Below are 15,951 nucleotides of genomic sequence, written 5' to 3' on the forward strand. Positions count from 1 at the left end.
TCTAATATAAATTTATGATAAATTCTATTGTCAGAATTTCTAAATTTGATCAACAGTTTTTCCAGCTTCTTTTGAAGTCGTGGCTTTTGTTTAGAACCATTGTAATTGTTTGCAAAAGAAACAACATTCAGATTACAAATTTTTATGAGCTTTGGTTCTGTTATTTCCAGCAAGTACCACAGGAAGGTTGTTTTTAGAAATGTTTTCATTACTGCTCTCTCCTCCTTCAGGATGCCTTTGCTAACCCTCTCCTCCCAGTGTAATATCCTACTTTCTCAGTGGTTCCTTGGCTGACTAGGACTGACAGATGGAGAGATGGATGGAAGGATTGTCTATCTGTCTGTCTACTTTAACCTCCAGATCCTAGACTTTCAGGAAATGCTCCGAACTGGTTTGCTTTAGCTCCTTACATTCGAAACATGTCCTGAGTTGGCAGTCACTTAACCTAAAAATGCTAAACTACCTTCCCAAGAGATATTTGTATTTATACACTGTTAATTCCTTATAAAGGCCCTTAAATAGGGCATTTCAGGCATCAGAGAAATTGGTAGATGAGAAAGATATTTCCATGGGGAACTCTTTATGCCTCCTATCAACCCATGAACAGTCACCTGCATCATCTACGTGCAACTGCAGTCTTGGCAAAAGCAGATTAAAATGCCCTGAGAACTTGGCCTAAAACCCAGGAAATTCTTTTCCTCTCTGATTCTTCTGTACCTTTTTCAACACAGTTGTTTCCTTTAATTTTTGGCAGGCTAACTCTTAACTTTGGCAAACCCTTTATATGTCCCAGGGAGATGTGTGTGTTAACACTAGATTCATTGTTTATTTCTCTCATTATTCACACCATGTGTTCTTAAAACAAAAGCTATTAATTTTTTGATGTCCCATGATGGGCCTTGCTGGAACGAGATTATGTTTAGGATTTACCCCTCAAAAAATGGCTTTTCTGAATTGCAATGATAAATAACTTTAAGAAAGTTTACTGCTCCCTTGGGAGTATAAAGAACAGTTTATGCTCACATTCTTTTTATAAAATAACAGTAAGTTTCAAATATAATTTTTAAACATAGTCTATTAATATTGGTACTGTTGATGGGTTTACTGGACATTTTCAAGCATATTGGCTATTAATCTATTCAATGCTTAGTGTAAGAAATATGCAATGTGTTAAATTTAAGGTAGGTAGATCCCCAGATATATAAGTTAAAAAGATATTTAACTATTTGAATAGGATTTTTCTTCAATAAAATCATACTCAATCCTGAAGTGTTAGTGAATACAGAAAGACAAAAGCAAGAGCAAAACAAAAAATCCACTATTAACTTCTTGAAATTAAAGAAAACAAAAAGCTGAATTGGTATTAAGGTAGCATGTAGGACTTCGCAAAAACCAAAAAAGAACCACACAGGAGGAAATATCAATCACTCAGGACTAAGGAGTAAGGAATAAAACACATCTAGTTCAAAACTGACAGCAGCGGTCTGGGAAAAAACTCTGCTCATTTTCAGTCTCCTTCACAAATTCTGGTTTTTGTAGTTCAGATAGATGGATTAGGGACCTAATCAGTAAAAGATTGTGGCTCCTTTTCTCTCCTAAACAAGACTCTGCCATACACAAGGTATATATCTCCGGGCAGAGAACAGGTACAGGAGTCCTGAGCTCTGATTTCAAATGCAGGTTCACCTAGGGAATTTAATTTGGAAGCTTCCTGGCTTTTAGCACAGCATTTAGATGATGTAGATTTGAGTCACAGGGTTTTACAGCTAAAAGTAGGTGATCACATCTGATGTACAAGCTAAGGTAATGAAGCCTAGAGTCACTTGTCCATGTTCTTGGTGGTAACTCACTCTAGGACTAACAGGTATGATTATTTTACAGTAAAAATGTAAGGACTGTACAAAATTACAAAGATTTATTGGCATATATTTTCACATCTTAATAAAATGGTGATACATATGTTTAGAAAATTTTCCTAAAATTGTTAAGTCTACAATTAAGTGCTCTTCTACCCACTTAAAGCTTTGTTCCTCCTCCTTCAGGAAGTTCTCAGACTAAAAGCTAAGGAGAACTTCAGAGTTCATCTTTTAAAACTGTTCCAATCTGATCACGTAGCATCAAACAAGTGAAGAGGTTAGGCCTCCAACAAGGGAGAAGAAATTAAGTCTGAGGCCCCAGCATGAGCAGGTCTTGGGGATTCCGTAACTCACCACCGTAGTCCCCAGCAACTTGCAATTCTGGCATGGACAAATGCTTAGTAGGTATTTGTTGAATGAATGTTGCCAAACAGGGGCTTGGGCCTGTTTCTGTATCCATACAATGTAAAGATGCAATTGTGTAAAAGCGCTAAAAGCTCTTAGCTAGTGCCTAGTTCAGGGGAAATCTTCTGCGTGTTTAAGCCCTCTTCAGTTTCTACCACCTCATGCCATCTCCTTCTATATTTATCAATAGCCCAAGCCATTCTTCAGAGATGTTAGAAGGGTGGTTCTCAAAGTGTGGCTCCTGGACCAGCAGTATCAACCTCGCTACTAGTTGGAAATGCATATTCTCAGGCCCTACCCCAGCCCTCCTGGATCAGTAACTCTGGGGGTGTGCCCAGCAGCCAGTGTATTCACAAGCCCACCAGGGTTTCTCATGCTCCATTAAGTCTGAGACCCTCTGTTCATAGATTTCAACTAATTTGATTCTCAAATGCAGCAACTAACTTAGCCCAGTGACCATTGCAATGATTCCCTAGGATCCTTTTAAAGGGCTTTGCTAGGGTTTTTTTCCCCAAAATTGTTATATGTTTTTAAAATACTGAAATCAGGTTATTTCTACAAGGTAGAAGCAATACCAGTCTCAAGTAAATATTAATTCTAGCAGACTTGACCTTTATATCAGTTCTCATTGAATAAATGTGATGGCCCCTTGATAGTATAGTATAACTTACTTTTATTTGAAAATTATACCTTTATAAATTTGTATAATTTGATAAATCTCAATCTTCTTTCATAAATGTAAATATATTTTATATAAATATAAGATAAATATTTTCCTATACAATGTGATTTATAGGAGTACCTTCAACACTTCAACCTCCCTGTCCCTTACACTTTTTTATCATGGCAAAATATGCACAAAATTCATGATCTTCACTTTTAAGTGTACAGTTCAGTGGCATGAGACACGTTCATAATGTTGTGCAACCATCACCACCCTCCATCTCCAGAACTCTTCTCGCCCTGTTAAAGTGAAACTTTGTACCATAGAGCATGAACTCCCCATTCTCCTTCCTTCTAGCTCCTGGCAACCAACATTCTCCTCTCTGTCTCTATGATTTTGGTTACTTGAGACATCTTATGAAAATGGAATCATACAGTATTTATCTTTTTGTGACTGGCTTATTTCACATAACATAATGTCCTCAACTTTCATCCATGTTGTAGCATGTGTCCAAATTTATTCCCATCATATGTATAAACCACATTTTGCTTATCCATTCATTCTACTGATGGACACTTGGGTTGCTTCCACATTTTAGATACTTTTGTGAATTTGTGTGTTGAATAATGCTGCTTTGAACATGGGTATACAAAACTTCTTTGAGAACTTTTTTCAGTTCTTTTGGTTATATATCTAGAAGTGGAACTGCTAGATCAGATAGTAATTATATTTTTAACTTTCTGAGGAATGGACATAGTGTTTTTCACAGCAGCTGTGCCATTTCACATTACCATAAATAGTGCTCATGCCTGCCCTTACTTTTTACTTTGAGGTTCCCCAAACGGCTCATTTCCTCGATTCCCTGGACACCCTAGGAATATCCATGGTAGTACTCAGTTACTGCTAAGGTCCAGTATAGAACTTTGCTGCTTACCTAATTGTGTCTTGAGTGCATCTGAAATCTCAAATATTAGGGATGTAGGAAGTTTCACAGTGGTTTCATTAAGACCTGGAATAACAAGGTGGACTGCAAGGAAATAGAAGTAGATAAGAGGGAGAAAATGCATCAAGATATAAAATAAAAGAGCATCATATATCAGAAACTATGAGGTTTTGAACTTATTGTGCTCAGCTAATTTTAACCCAAACTTTAAAACATTAGAAAAAAATTATAGCTTTTAAATAGAATCACTTTCATATTCAGAACTGAGCTGACCAAACCTCTGGCTTTTAATCCACAGTGTCAAAAATTATAAAATGCTTGAGATGTGTGGTAAACAAAGAACACCATTAATAATAATAATAATTTAAAAGAGTAGTTCAACATGACAAAATCTCTCTTATAACTTCAGTAACCCTGTGGGGCAGGAAGATGAGTACCATCGGTCCCATGAGGCATGGGCTAGAGTTTTTCTATAACACTTCATGATAGAGGTAACATCTCTTGGCTCCTAGTCTGTAATGGACACAAATCAGGATGCTGCAGGCTGAAAGGAAGTGAACTGACATCAGTTTAACAGAACTTCTCATGATACTGTATTCCCTAAAGGCCCTATTATGAAAAAAAAAATCCAGATTTGCTTAATCTAGGTAATATAGATATCAAGATAGACTCACGTAGTATTGTTCCTCCAAAGGGAGTCCTATCTGGAGATTTAGTTGAAGCCCTGTGAGTAATATTCTGGATCACTGTTGAAATACAAAAGATAATAACAGTGTGATGGAAAAAAAAAATAGTCAGAAAGCAGTAAAAAGCTAATAATGTGTAACCATCTGCAGTGGGAAGCCCTGACCTAACTTTCCAATTAATAGAAAGGACCTCTACAGAGCCAATGGAAAGACCAGAATGCATCCTAACACCCACGCCTTCAAGTAACTAAAGACTATTTATTGCTCTATGTTCCATTTTAATAAGCTGAAAATTTTCTTCCTCACCTCCACTCCCTGCAGCTACTTGAAGAACTAGCACAAAAGAGACAATGACTCAAGAAATCTAAAAAATTAGAAAATATATATTCTCAAAGCAAAGAATCTTTGGGTAATTCCAATACTAACCGACCGCATTTTGAGAGTACACTTGGGACATAGTTGTTTTCTTACAATGAAGAACTGTTGTTAAGTGCACAATCTTTTCTATCAAGCAGCTTTCTGTAAATAATGGAGTCATTTAGTAACTGGAAAAACTGGAATTCAAAACAAAAACAATTCAATACTGAAATGAAATAATACATTATAATTCTAGAAACCGGGATGTCTTTGCTTTCTCTAAATCATAGTTTTCATTTTATTATTCCAGATATCCTATTAATGATTTTCTTCATGTATGCTCAAATAACTCTGAATAAAGCCACACATATTTAACTGGCTTTTCAAAATTTAATGCTTGTTATGATTGCTTTGTCCCTAATTGTCCAACAAGTGTGACTTGCTGAGACTGGGCCTATTGGCATAGGAGACAAAATTATCTATTAATTTCTAATGTACTTGATTATACAGATTTCCTCAAATTTTACCTCTAAAACAACAATGAGGGAAATTGGGAAAATATGTGCTATGTTTAATTATCTCAGTTAAAAAGAATATTGAAAATAATTGTAAACACACATCCAGAGTAAATTCACACAACTTACCTTGCTTGATGATTGTTACTGGGATTATCCTCCTCGGGACATATGCTGGCTGAAAAGAGGACAGTGAGCTTCTGAGTAAGAAATTTGCAAGTTTGTTGACTTAAAAAAACTAATCCAAAAAACTACAAGGAGTCCTTGCTTGTCTTCAGTGAAGTCTCCCATGACACTGGCTTAACAGTTGCTGGAAAGATCTTTGTACATATATCTGCCTTTATTTTATTGGACTCGGTTTTCCCCATAAACATACAAAGATTTGACAGCAGTCTCTTCAGAACTCCCATCAGTTTAGTCGACTCAACTATGTGATGGAAAGACGTTAAAGCCTCCGGATTGACGACTAACTTATTTTCACTTTATTTGAGATGTGACCCATCCAAATTCTGTCTTTACATTCCCTCTCACAGGGATGTTATGCTATATATTATCTTTTAAAACCAAGCGACATCAGTTGTTTGAGTGTACGCACTTGCTGCTGTTAAAAACACCACAATGAACTCCTGACTCTAAGCACTTCCCTGTCCAAGGAGGTAGAGCTAGAGCTCAGATTCAGGCATTTCTGCTTCCAGCGCCTGTACTCTTTAAGCATTCTGCATGTATTAATGCACAAAGGACCTCAGAATTCGAAGGGCAGGCTCCAAGGGAGTGTATGCTCAGACACTATCGGTAAATAATGGAATGATATTTACCGATAAGAGAAAAGCAGCAAATATATGCAGAAGTATTAGATTGACTTAAAGAGGCAAGCATGACATCAATTTTTTAATGCTGGATTTAACCTGTATAACATGATACAGATGCTCCATGTACCAGATCTGTTGCTAATCCAGGCAGTGCTGAATAAAATACCACATAGGTGTTTATTTACAGTTGTGAGCAAAAGAGACTTCCTAACATGCTACCATTTTAATAAATGATATGTCCATGAAAAGGGCCACAATACCAAGTTTACTGATGGTTAATTTTCTTCCTGTTTTAGGGCCTTATTTTAAAAACCACAAAAAAGACACGTTTATTCTTATCAGATTATTTTAAAAAGGAGTATCTGTTTCTATTGACCCAGTGCTATAGGCTGAATGTTTGTGTTCTGCCGCGACTGTACCCCCCGCCAAATTTGTATGTTGAAACTTAATCACCATTTTGATCGTGTTTGGAAGAGGGGCCTTTCAGAAGTGATTAGACCATGAAGCTGGAATCCTCATGAGCAGGATTAGTGCTTTTATAAAAGACATCCCAGAGGGCTCCTTCCAGCCTTCCATGTGAGGACACAGTGAGAAGATGGTCGTCTGTGAACCAGGAAGCAAGCTTTCACCAGGAACTGAACTGGCCAGAACCTTGACCTTGGACTTTCCAGACTCCAGAACTGTGAGAAATAAGTGTCTGTTGTTTAAGCCACCCAGTCTGGGATATTTTTGTTATACAGTCCTAATGAACTAAGACACCCAGTGATTTCCTCCAGGACAATCTAGCCTAAGGAATTAATCAAAGATACAGCTAATCATTTATGTGTTTATTATAATATCAAATCACCTCATTATCCAAAAGCAGAGGTTTTATTAAATAAGTTATGGCTTACAGTTTTAATTTGAATTTCCCATGTAATAAAGTGGTGAAACATGCATAATAGAAATCCAAATACAAATTTATATCCACAGTATAACCTAATTTTTATAAAATGTATAGATAAAATACCAGGAAGAAATAGATAATACTTTTTAACAGTAGTTATTTATGATAAGTTGATGTGAATGTTATTTTGTATATCTTCCTCTATTTTCCAAATTCCATACAAGAGTGAATTACAAGTTATTTTAATCAATAGTCTTTTCAGCTACTACATATGCTTCTATACTGCACAGCTCAGACACTATCGGTAAATAATGGAATGATGTAAACCTAATTTATACATCAGTTTCTCCCCAGGCAAGGGGAAGGAAATAATATGAATAAAAGTATAAACTTTAGCAGTAAAGAAAAGGAATTCTCAGTTTTGATGTCATACTTGCAGCAGGATCTCTTTCAGCTTTATTAGAGGGAAATTAAAGAAGGCACTTACAGAGAATCCTTCCCCAGAGAGGGTCAGGCCCAAGGCACTGGCTTGGATGCCTACCTTGTCCTGCTCCAGTGAAAGGTTGCCAACACCTGGCTTCTACCCCTTCTGAGAATTTTAAATGCCTACTGCAGCAAATTCCAGCCACTCAGGAGTCTTCTATCACATTACTTTTCCAGGTACTAATAATTATTTTTGTTCGAGCTGTGGTTACAGTTTCAATGGTTTTTGAATGGCTTTGTCTTCTGTTTCCCTACAAGTCCTGACATGTAGTACAAGCTTTGCAAACTGTGAAGTTTTTCAGACATTTTCAGACATCATAGCAGAAATGTCCACACATTGCTGTGTTGATTGCCTTTGAGTTGCATTATGCCAATTTTTATTTCGTTTGTTGTGATGATGTGTTTTAAACAAACATTTTTTTTTGACAAGGACAAATGGAAAATATTCCACTCTTCACATGAATGGAACAAAGTTTCTTTGCATTCTTGAGCACAGACCAGTGTTCCATGAAGATGACAAGACTGTATATACAATATTTGCTGCCAGTAATTAGGGAAATAATTTAGCTGCAGAATCCAATTCTTTCTAGACCTATAATTACTCTCTTGCCTAATCTGCAATCTAAAGAGGCACCAAGCCTGGACTAATGAGCAGGTAGCTCTGTAAGTATTTTTTTAAAGGGCATCAGGAAAGTCTTTCTGCCCAAAGTATCTATGCTGAAGGCTCTAAAATTTGCAAAATGAAATACACTCTGTGAATCCTTTTCCTATGTCTTCATAAGAAATACAAGTGTAGGGAAACATCTGTTATCTGGACTCATTGAGAAATGAAATACTGTGATAATTTCCAAATTAACAGTGTTTAACCAGTCACAACTCAATTTTAATTGAACTGTTTCATGTACAGTGCTTTTTTTTAAAAAGATATTAGTAACCTTTCCTTGCAGTCCCAGGATTGCTGTATGAACATCTATCTTATGTACAGAGGCCTGAGTATAGCTGGTATGAGACATGGGGTGGGGCAGAGAGTCAGTTAAAGTCCCCCAAGTGCGGCCCAGCCAGCGGGTGTGGCCTCAGCTGAACACTGCTGTCTGTGGGCAGCGCTCTCTACCAGTTTTCTTTCTTAAGCCATTTCCTTGCTGGCTCTTTTCTTGGCAGCTTGCTGACCCCTATTCATGGTGCAAACCTCCATCCACCCTTCCTTCTACAGCTCTTACCACCTTCATTCAGCAATTTAAAAAAATGTTTGCTGTAGGCCAGGAAGTAAGCTTATTTCCCTCCTGCCCTGCAAGAGATGCATTACTCTATTTTATCTTTTTTGAGTTTCAAGACACCCTGTCCCTTAAGAACCCACGTTGTACTATATCTCAGCAGAGTGCCTGGTTAAGGGAATTCACCTTTACTATGTTTCTGGGGATATTATGGCTGAGGATCCAGTTGGTGAGACTCAGTAGAGGGAGGATGCTGAGGTGGTTGGTAAAAGACTGTGGCTTTGATGTCCGATTCAGCTGGCTCTTTAGTCCTGGTTAGGGAAGCCCGTGCTTATCTACAAATAACCACAGCAGTAACCACACAGGATGAGGGGCTTTCAATTTACCCTGCATTATGACCAACTTCCTCCTGATGTTATTTTGAAAACTAGCTTTAGTAAAAGTAGTGATAACACCAGGATGCTAGTTTTTACAGATTATTCTTTATGGGTTTGTCCATTCAGTATTTTTGTGGTATCAGAATATTTTTTGACAGTTTAACTTTATTTTCAGGCCCTGAGATAAAGAGGAGTTGTCCATTTGGGGAGTGGCTAAGGGTTGCTAAAAATCAGATTTCAACGGTTCAAGATCCAAACCACTTGAGAAGAGGTTGGGCATGCTACATTCTGGTTTTAAATCTTTCTTAGAATGCTCTAATGAAAGTGATGAAACATACTGATTCAATCTAACATCTGGCTAAAAATGCATCTAATATCCCACTTGCAAAAGTCTTCATATTTCTGGTCAGCTATGGAGGCATCAGACACACACATTTGGTGATATCACTGGCCTAGGTATCCATCTTTCAAGCTTCTGCTGAGGATGCCAATTGCTAAGAATGGGAGAACACCTGGTGTATTCACTGCACACAATCTAAGGTGTGGGTGGGTACCATCATTACTTCTCCATGCGTTCCATTTATCTGGTAACTGTTACATTTTTAAAACTTGGCACCACTTCTCTTTTTGTCAATCATAGACCCGGCTTTTTAGAAAGATGGGTGGATCTCTGATGGAAAAAATGGGAGGGTGAAAACAGATGTTTTGTTTTAGGGGGACACTGATTCTAAGGAGATTTGGGTTCGTTAAATAATTAAACTTGCACTTTCAAGTCTCTGTTAATAAATGCTACATCAAAAATTGTTTAGTTAGTGAGCTAGTTAGATAACTAAGTTTTTTAGACCTAGAGATAATATATTAACTTTTAGCCATTGTTCTTTTACTTTTTTATAGCTCAAAACCTAGTAGTCATCATTAGGCTTCACCTTCATAAAAAGAGTATTCTAGATTTTTAACATGGACAAAATAGCACAATCATCATGATAAATGTGTTTTTTCTTCCTCAATTACATGTACCTCACATGACACAATTTACACAGAGAGAACCATGTTTTGCTTATGCATACACCTTTTCTCTGATTTTTCTGGAGGCATAGGGAGGGGTGATATTGGAGATATTCAACAACTGGTAGAGCAAAGGCATGAGCCCATCAGAAGAGACCCATGCTACGTGGTCCTGGCACAAGTGCCTTGGGCTCGCCAGAACATGTGCTTACACACATGGATTATGGAAATGATGCAACCAGATGCTTAGGATGGGGTGGTTTTGGCATTCAAATTTTTCAGCTAAATATTATTTGTCCTTTAAAAATGGATAACCTAAAGTTCAAACTGTTTTTCCTGTTTCAAATATTTCTTTCAGAAGGTGTTAAGGAGTTTCTGCTGCACGTAAGTTGCAGGTGTAAACATATATACATGAATGAAAACATTTTTCAATGTATCTTTTGCTTAAAACACTAAAAGTAAAACATCTAGAGTTAATTTCATATCTCTCAAAATACTGCCTTCTAACATCAGTCTGAAAAATAATGGGTGAATATTTGGACTGATAATAACTTTATCAGTACCAACTCTATTTTCAGAATCACTCAATTTTCAGAATCACATCTAAGTTGCTATGTAAGATAGATGGTTAAAGCCTATCCCAAATGGTTCCTTTTCAACTTCTCTGCATTCAGAGCTACCCAAGACACAGATAGCAATTTGTGAAACACGTTTTGCTGTCCAGTAAGTAACAATGAAGAAAGCCTCTCAAAGAAGCCTTAAAACATATCTTCAATTAATTTGGGTTTTTCTTTGGAAATAACCAAGAGTTTCAAACCACAGTTCATCAGAGCTGGCTGGAGTTGGGGGTACTCCTCCTCACAGCTTGAAGTGATAAAATATTTGGCTCTGTGTCATTGATGCAGGAAATTTCTTTCTGGACCTTTTTGTCATACTATCTATGATGTGAAAAAATTAAATTCACAAAAAATTAAATGCCTGGGAGCAAAGCATTGATCGTCTTTCCCAATCTTGCTGCGTAGCTCACTCTAAATGAAATGTTCTGCCAAAAGAAATACAAGTTATCGGCATGTGATTTTTTGTTGAAAAGAAGGAATAAAAGAAATGACATCACTGAGTCACATGTAAGATAGAGCATGACAACTAAGTGGGTGGGAGATAAGACGTTTCCTAGGAAATCATTCGCAGCAAGAATGAGGAATGCTCTAGAAGAGAATGAAAGAGCAACTCTGTTCCCTGTGATTGGAATTGAGACAAAGCCAAAGAGACCTTAGGGAACGACAATTCAATACTTGGCAGTAGGCCCATTTCTTAATTATTTGGGAAAAATATATCACCTAATCAGTACAGAACCTTACTACATACAATACAGCAAAATAAAATCTATGTAGTTCAGAGTTCAATTATTACAAAAGCAAACCTCTTATAAAACTAAATAAGAAAAGGAAATATTCATGGGCCCTCTGGATAGGGAAGGGCTTTCTAAAACATAAAGCAATTGAAGATATGGCAATGGAAAAGAAAAATAATTTGATTAAGGAAATTTAAGACATGCTTATTTCAAAAACTTCCACAAAAAAAATTGATCACAATTGTAAGAATAATGTTTCTAGATGATATTATAAAAGGTCACTGTTCTTTAATTTATGAAAGTCTTTATTTAATAAAAAACTATGAGGTGTCCGATAAAGAACTGAAACTAAAGGTCATTAAACAGAAAATAAAAATGACTAATAAACAAGTGAAGGAAATACTATTTTGTCAGCAATCGGACAAAAGGAAATTTAAAAACCATTTTACATGATTACATTAGCCAAAAATTTGGTCATGGAAATACATAATGTTGATAATCAGGGAGCTTTAACAGGGCAACTCTGATACATTGCTGGCAAGATTGTAAACTGGTATGAACGTTTTGGAAACAAATTTGACCATACATGTTAGGGAGTTTTAAAAATGTTAAATATCTAAACTATTCATTGCTATTCTGTATTATAAGGAAACAATTAGAAATGTGAACAGAGATTGTGATCCTGTTTACCATAACGTCACTTACAGTTAAAAAACAATTACAAATTACTTAAATGCCCATAAACTAGAACCTGAGTGAGTAAATAATAGTGTGTTTAGACTATGTAACAGAGCAATTAAAATTATGTATGTGATGATGTGTGTGTGGGTCATGGAGAAGACAGTGTAGCACAGAGAAGACAAGTAGTGACTCTGTGGCATCTTACTACACTGATGGGCAGTGACTGCAATGGGGTGTGGGGGGACTTGATAATATGAGTGAATGTAGTAACCATTCATAACCAGTGAAACCTTCATAAGAGTATATACCAATGATATCTTAATAAGTAAATAAACAAACAAATAAATAAATGAATAAATAAAATTATGTATGTGAATAACATTTAATGACATGAGAAATGCTATGCCATATTTTGGCTAAGTGAAAAGAGAGATATAAAATTATATGTATGGTGTGATTTTAATGTTAAAATCATACTTGGAAGATAAATAAAATGTTCTCAAGTTTTAACAGTAGACAAATGGTTTTATACTGTTCTTTATTTGGCAGTGTTACAGGTAATTCTGTTAACATTTCTTTTCCCATTTTTATACATTTTAAATCTTTAATATTAGAGAATTCAGAAAAAATCAATGCCAAGCAAAGGAAGAAGAAAAAAAATTAGAGAAAGAGGGAGGGGAGGGATGGAGGAAGGAAGGAAAAGAAAGAAAGAATGAATCCAGGCCTGGGAATTTCTCTGAAATCTCTTCCTTATATTAATATTTAAAATACATCAAAATACTTTCCTGGGAAATCATTATAATCTAATAATCATGACTGATAATAATTTCTCAAGGTACATACTTTTCTGCCAACTCCAACACATAAACATTTGCTGTATTAGGAGTAATTCTCAGTCAGTTCTATTTTATGAAAATCCATTTTCTGTCACTGAAAAGAATCTTGCATTTTTAAAATTCCAATGATGTATGTACTACCTTATTTCCCACTGGACTACATGATCAATGGGGTATTTTGTGGACATAAATTTAGTAAGACATAAAAAGATATCCATCCACATATATCATGCACACATTGAACAGAGCAAATTTGCAACTGTGAATAGAGTCTTTGCTTATTCATTTGACTCTAGGATACTTCTCTGGCTGGGTATTCAGCACCAATTCCCCTCTTCTCATCAAATACCTTCTCTACCTGCTCAGTGACTTATGTCCTTCACTTTAAAATAAGGCATGTGATTTAAAATGCAAACATCTCTTTGGTGGGCCTAACAGTGGCCTACATGTATGGTAGATAGTACATATCTGACAGGATGCTTCCTGGGAATAGATTTTGAGAAGTGGAGGGAAGAGAGAACAGAGACTGAGTTTCTAAAGTGAGAGAGAAAAGGGTATCTAGATGGGGGGAATGCCTAGCACATATCATATACTAATACTTCCTGCACTGAATAGAGGCTGGGTGCATTAAAAAAACACACCAGTTTGCTTTATCATTTTGAAAATGGTGGCTCTTTCAAGTAGGAAGTGATAGAAAATAGGGGAAAGATTTCAACAACAGCAATGTGTGTACAGCATGTACTAATTCCACCTTGAGACATCTTACAGCAAAAGACAATCCACAGGACAGAAGATAATAAACATCACCTCAAAATGCCTGAGGTAATGTGATACTAAAGGTAACTACATTGAATATCATAATTTTAGAGCTTTAAACAAATTAGAGATGGTCTCATACTTTCACCTCTGTTTTCTGAAAAAGAAACTAATCTTTTAAATGTTAAGTACATTACCCAAAGCCCATAGCTAGTCAGTTAATCCAGTTTCAGTATTGTAACAGGACTATTGCCTTATTTAAAAGCAAACAGAATGCAGACAAAAAAAATTTTTTTTGACCCTGGAAAGTAACCCAGTACATACCACTGTGTGGACTTGATCATAGGTACTTTGGATTTTTCCATTTACTTTATTTTTACCTGACAAAAACAAGGGGAAAATGACATTGTTTGCATTCTTATTACAAAATCAGATCTAACTAAGCAGTATGAAAACAACTACAACTCCTGTTCTAATTCAGGCATATTATTTTATTTGCTGTCACTTCAAACACTGATTCCAATGAAGTCTGAATGAAGTAAGAACAGGAAGAAAGCCCAGGGGCCCCTTAAAAGCTTTTTTGTTCACCTCCCCATTCAGCTTTCCATTTTAAATGTTTGCACACATTATAGCTTTTTTGGTTCAGCTGGTATTCAAAGGCCAGGGACTGATTTAAAATACTATAATGGCCAATAAATTGTTATCAATGGAGCCATCAAATATTAATCACTTGCCTTCTTGGTAAAAAAAAAAATTCATAAAAGGCATTCTGAAATATCAATGCTCAATAAATTCTGTTCACTTTTAGATTTTCTCAAGTACTAAAGGATGGGATTTTAACTCACCCCATATTACACAATTAATAATATAATTAATAATTTTATAATTAGGGAAAAGGAAAAAACTGCAGAAAGCTTACTGAAATGGTTCCAGGTACTTACTTCTAACAATAGTCTTGTGATTGAAAATCTTACTCCAAATTCCACCTTCTACGTTGTCTTTCACTCCGAATTCGTAAACTGTATTGGGCTTTAGATTTTCCACAATTGTTTCAGTGGCTGGACAGAGTTGAAAAACCCATTTCTTTTCCTTATCCTTTTCTCTATAGCGAATAGTATAGTATCTGTTGAATAACCAAAACATAATGCTTTAAACTCCCAGGAGATTCAGCATGTCATGTCAAGGTTCTTTATACATCACCGACTCCCATCTACTCCAAGGACTGCATTTAATATCGGCTTCTGTTTCTATTTTTTAAGAATTTGCTCAGAACATGAAAGACTGTTCAATGTGTGCTTACGTTTTTCATTTCTAATTGCAAGTTAGGGGACTATGCAGCATGACAGGGTCGGACAGAACTCAGATCTCAGTTTTATTTGCTACTTTACAAAATGAAAGTTAGAAAATGCTGGATGTTCACTTTATTCCAATTACGCATTCAGAGCATAGGCATAATTTTATAAATAGTTAATATTGTAGTTAACTGTATGGGTTTCAGCTTTCCATGAAAGGACAGTAGAGATAATATTCAATTTTGTAAAAAACCTGAAACTCCAAGATGCAGCCAGGACTGAATGTCAAGGGTGACATTTTCTTATCATTATAATAAAATGAATCAAGATCAATAGCCAAGTAAGGATAGAATGAGAAAAATCAAATAATACTAATTCAAGGTCACTGTTATGTATGTGCATAGGGCTTCCCAGTATTCATATATATATATATATGTATATATATATACATATATACATATATATATAGCAACATAATGATAATCCCCCCTCATGTTTCTGCACCTTTATCACATGCTAGTTTTTACATATACTATCTCATTTAATTGTCAAAAAAATCTCAAGTGGTAGAAATTATTAATCCCATTTTACAAATGAGAAAACTGAGTTTCAGAAAGATCACTTAACTTTTCCAATGTCACCCTTCTAGTGACTCAAGTACAAAACCAGAATAAAGAAAAACTCCTCTGGTTGTGCCCTAAATAGTCTCACTAAGTGGAGGAAAGGGGATTTCATTACTACTATGCACAGTCATGCAAAGAAATGAACTAGAGCTATGTGTATTGATATAGATAGATTTTACAAACAAAATATTGAATGAAAATAAATTGCAAAAGGA

The 15,951-nt window shown here is 35.8% G+C and overlaps 1 protein-coding gene across 30 annotated transcripts in view; it reads right to left on the reverse strand.

Annotated features, from left to right (window-relative positions):
• The window catches only part of ABI3BP (ABI family member 3 binding protein), a 253,192-nt gene that overhangs the window by 134,010 nt on the left and 103,231 nt on the right, over window positions 1–15,951 (reverse strand). For all 30 annotated transcript variants that reach the window (XM_057502161.1, XM_036916479.2, XM_036916473.2 and 27 more), the window contains exons 5-9: window positions 14,763–14,944; window positions 14,146–14,201; window positions 5,556–5,604; window positions 4,543–4,614; window positions 3,860–3,952 (exon numbers count right to left, since the gene is read on the reverse strand). In XM_057502161.1, coding sequence (XP_057358144.1) covers window positions 3,860–3,952; window positions 4,543–4,614; window positions 5,556–5,604; window positions 14,146–14,201; window positions 14,763–14,944 — 452 coding nt within the window. The remainder of the gene's footprint in view (window positions 1–3,859; window positions 3,953–4,542; window positions 4,615–5,555; window positions 5,605–14,145; window positions 14,202–14,762; window positions 14,945–15,951) is intronic.

This window comes from Manis pentadactyla, chromosome 1 (assembly GCF_030020395.1).
Source record: "Manis pentadactyla isolate mManPen7 chromosome 1, mManPen7.hap1, whole genome shotgun sequence".
In the NCBI taxonomy this organism is placed as follows: Eukaryota; Metazoa; Chordata; class Mammalia; order Pholidota; family Manidae; genus Manis; species Manis pentadactyla.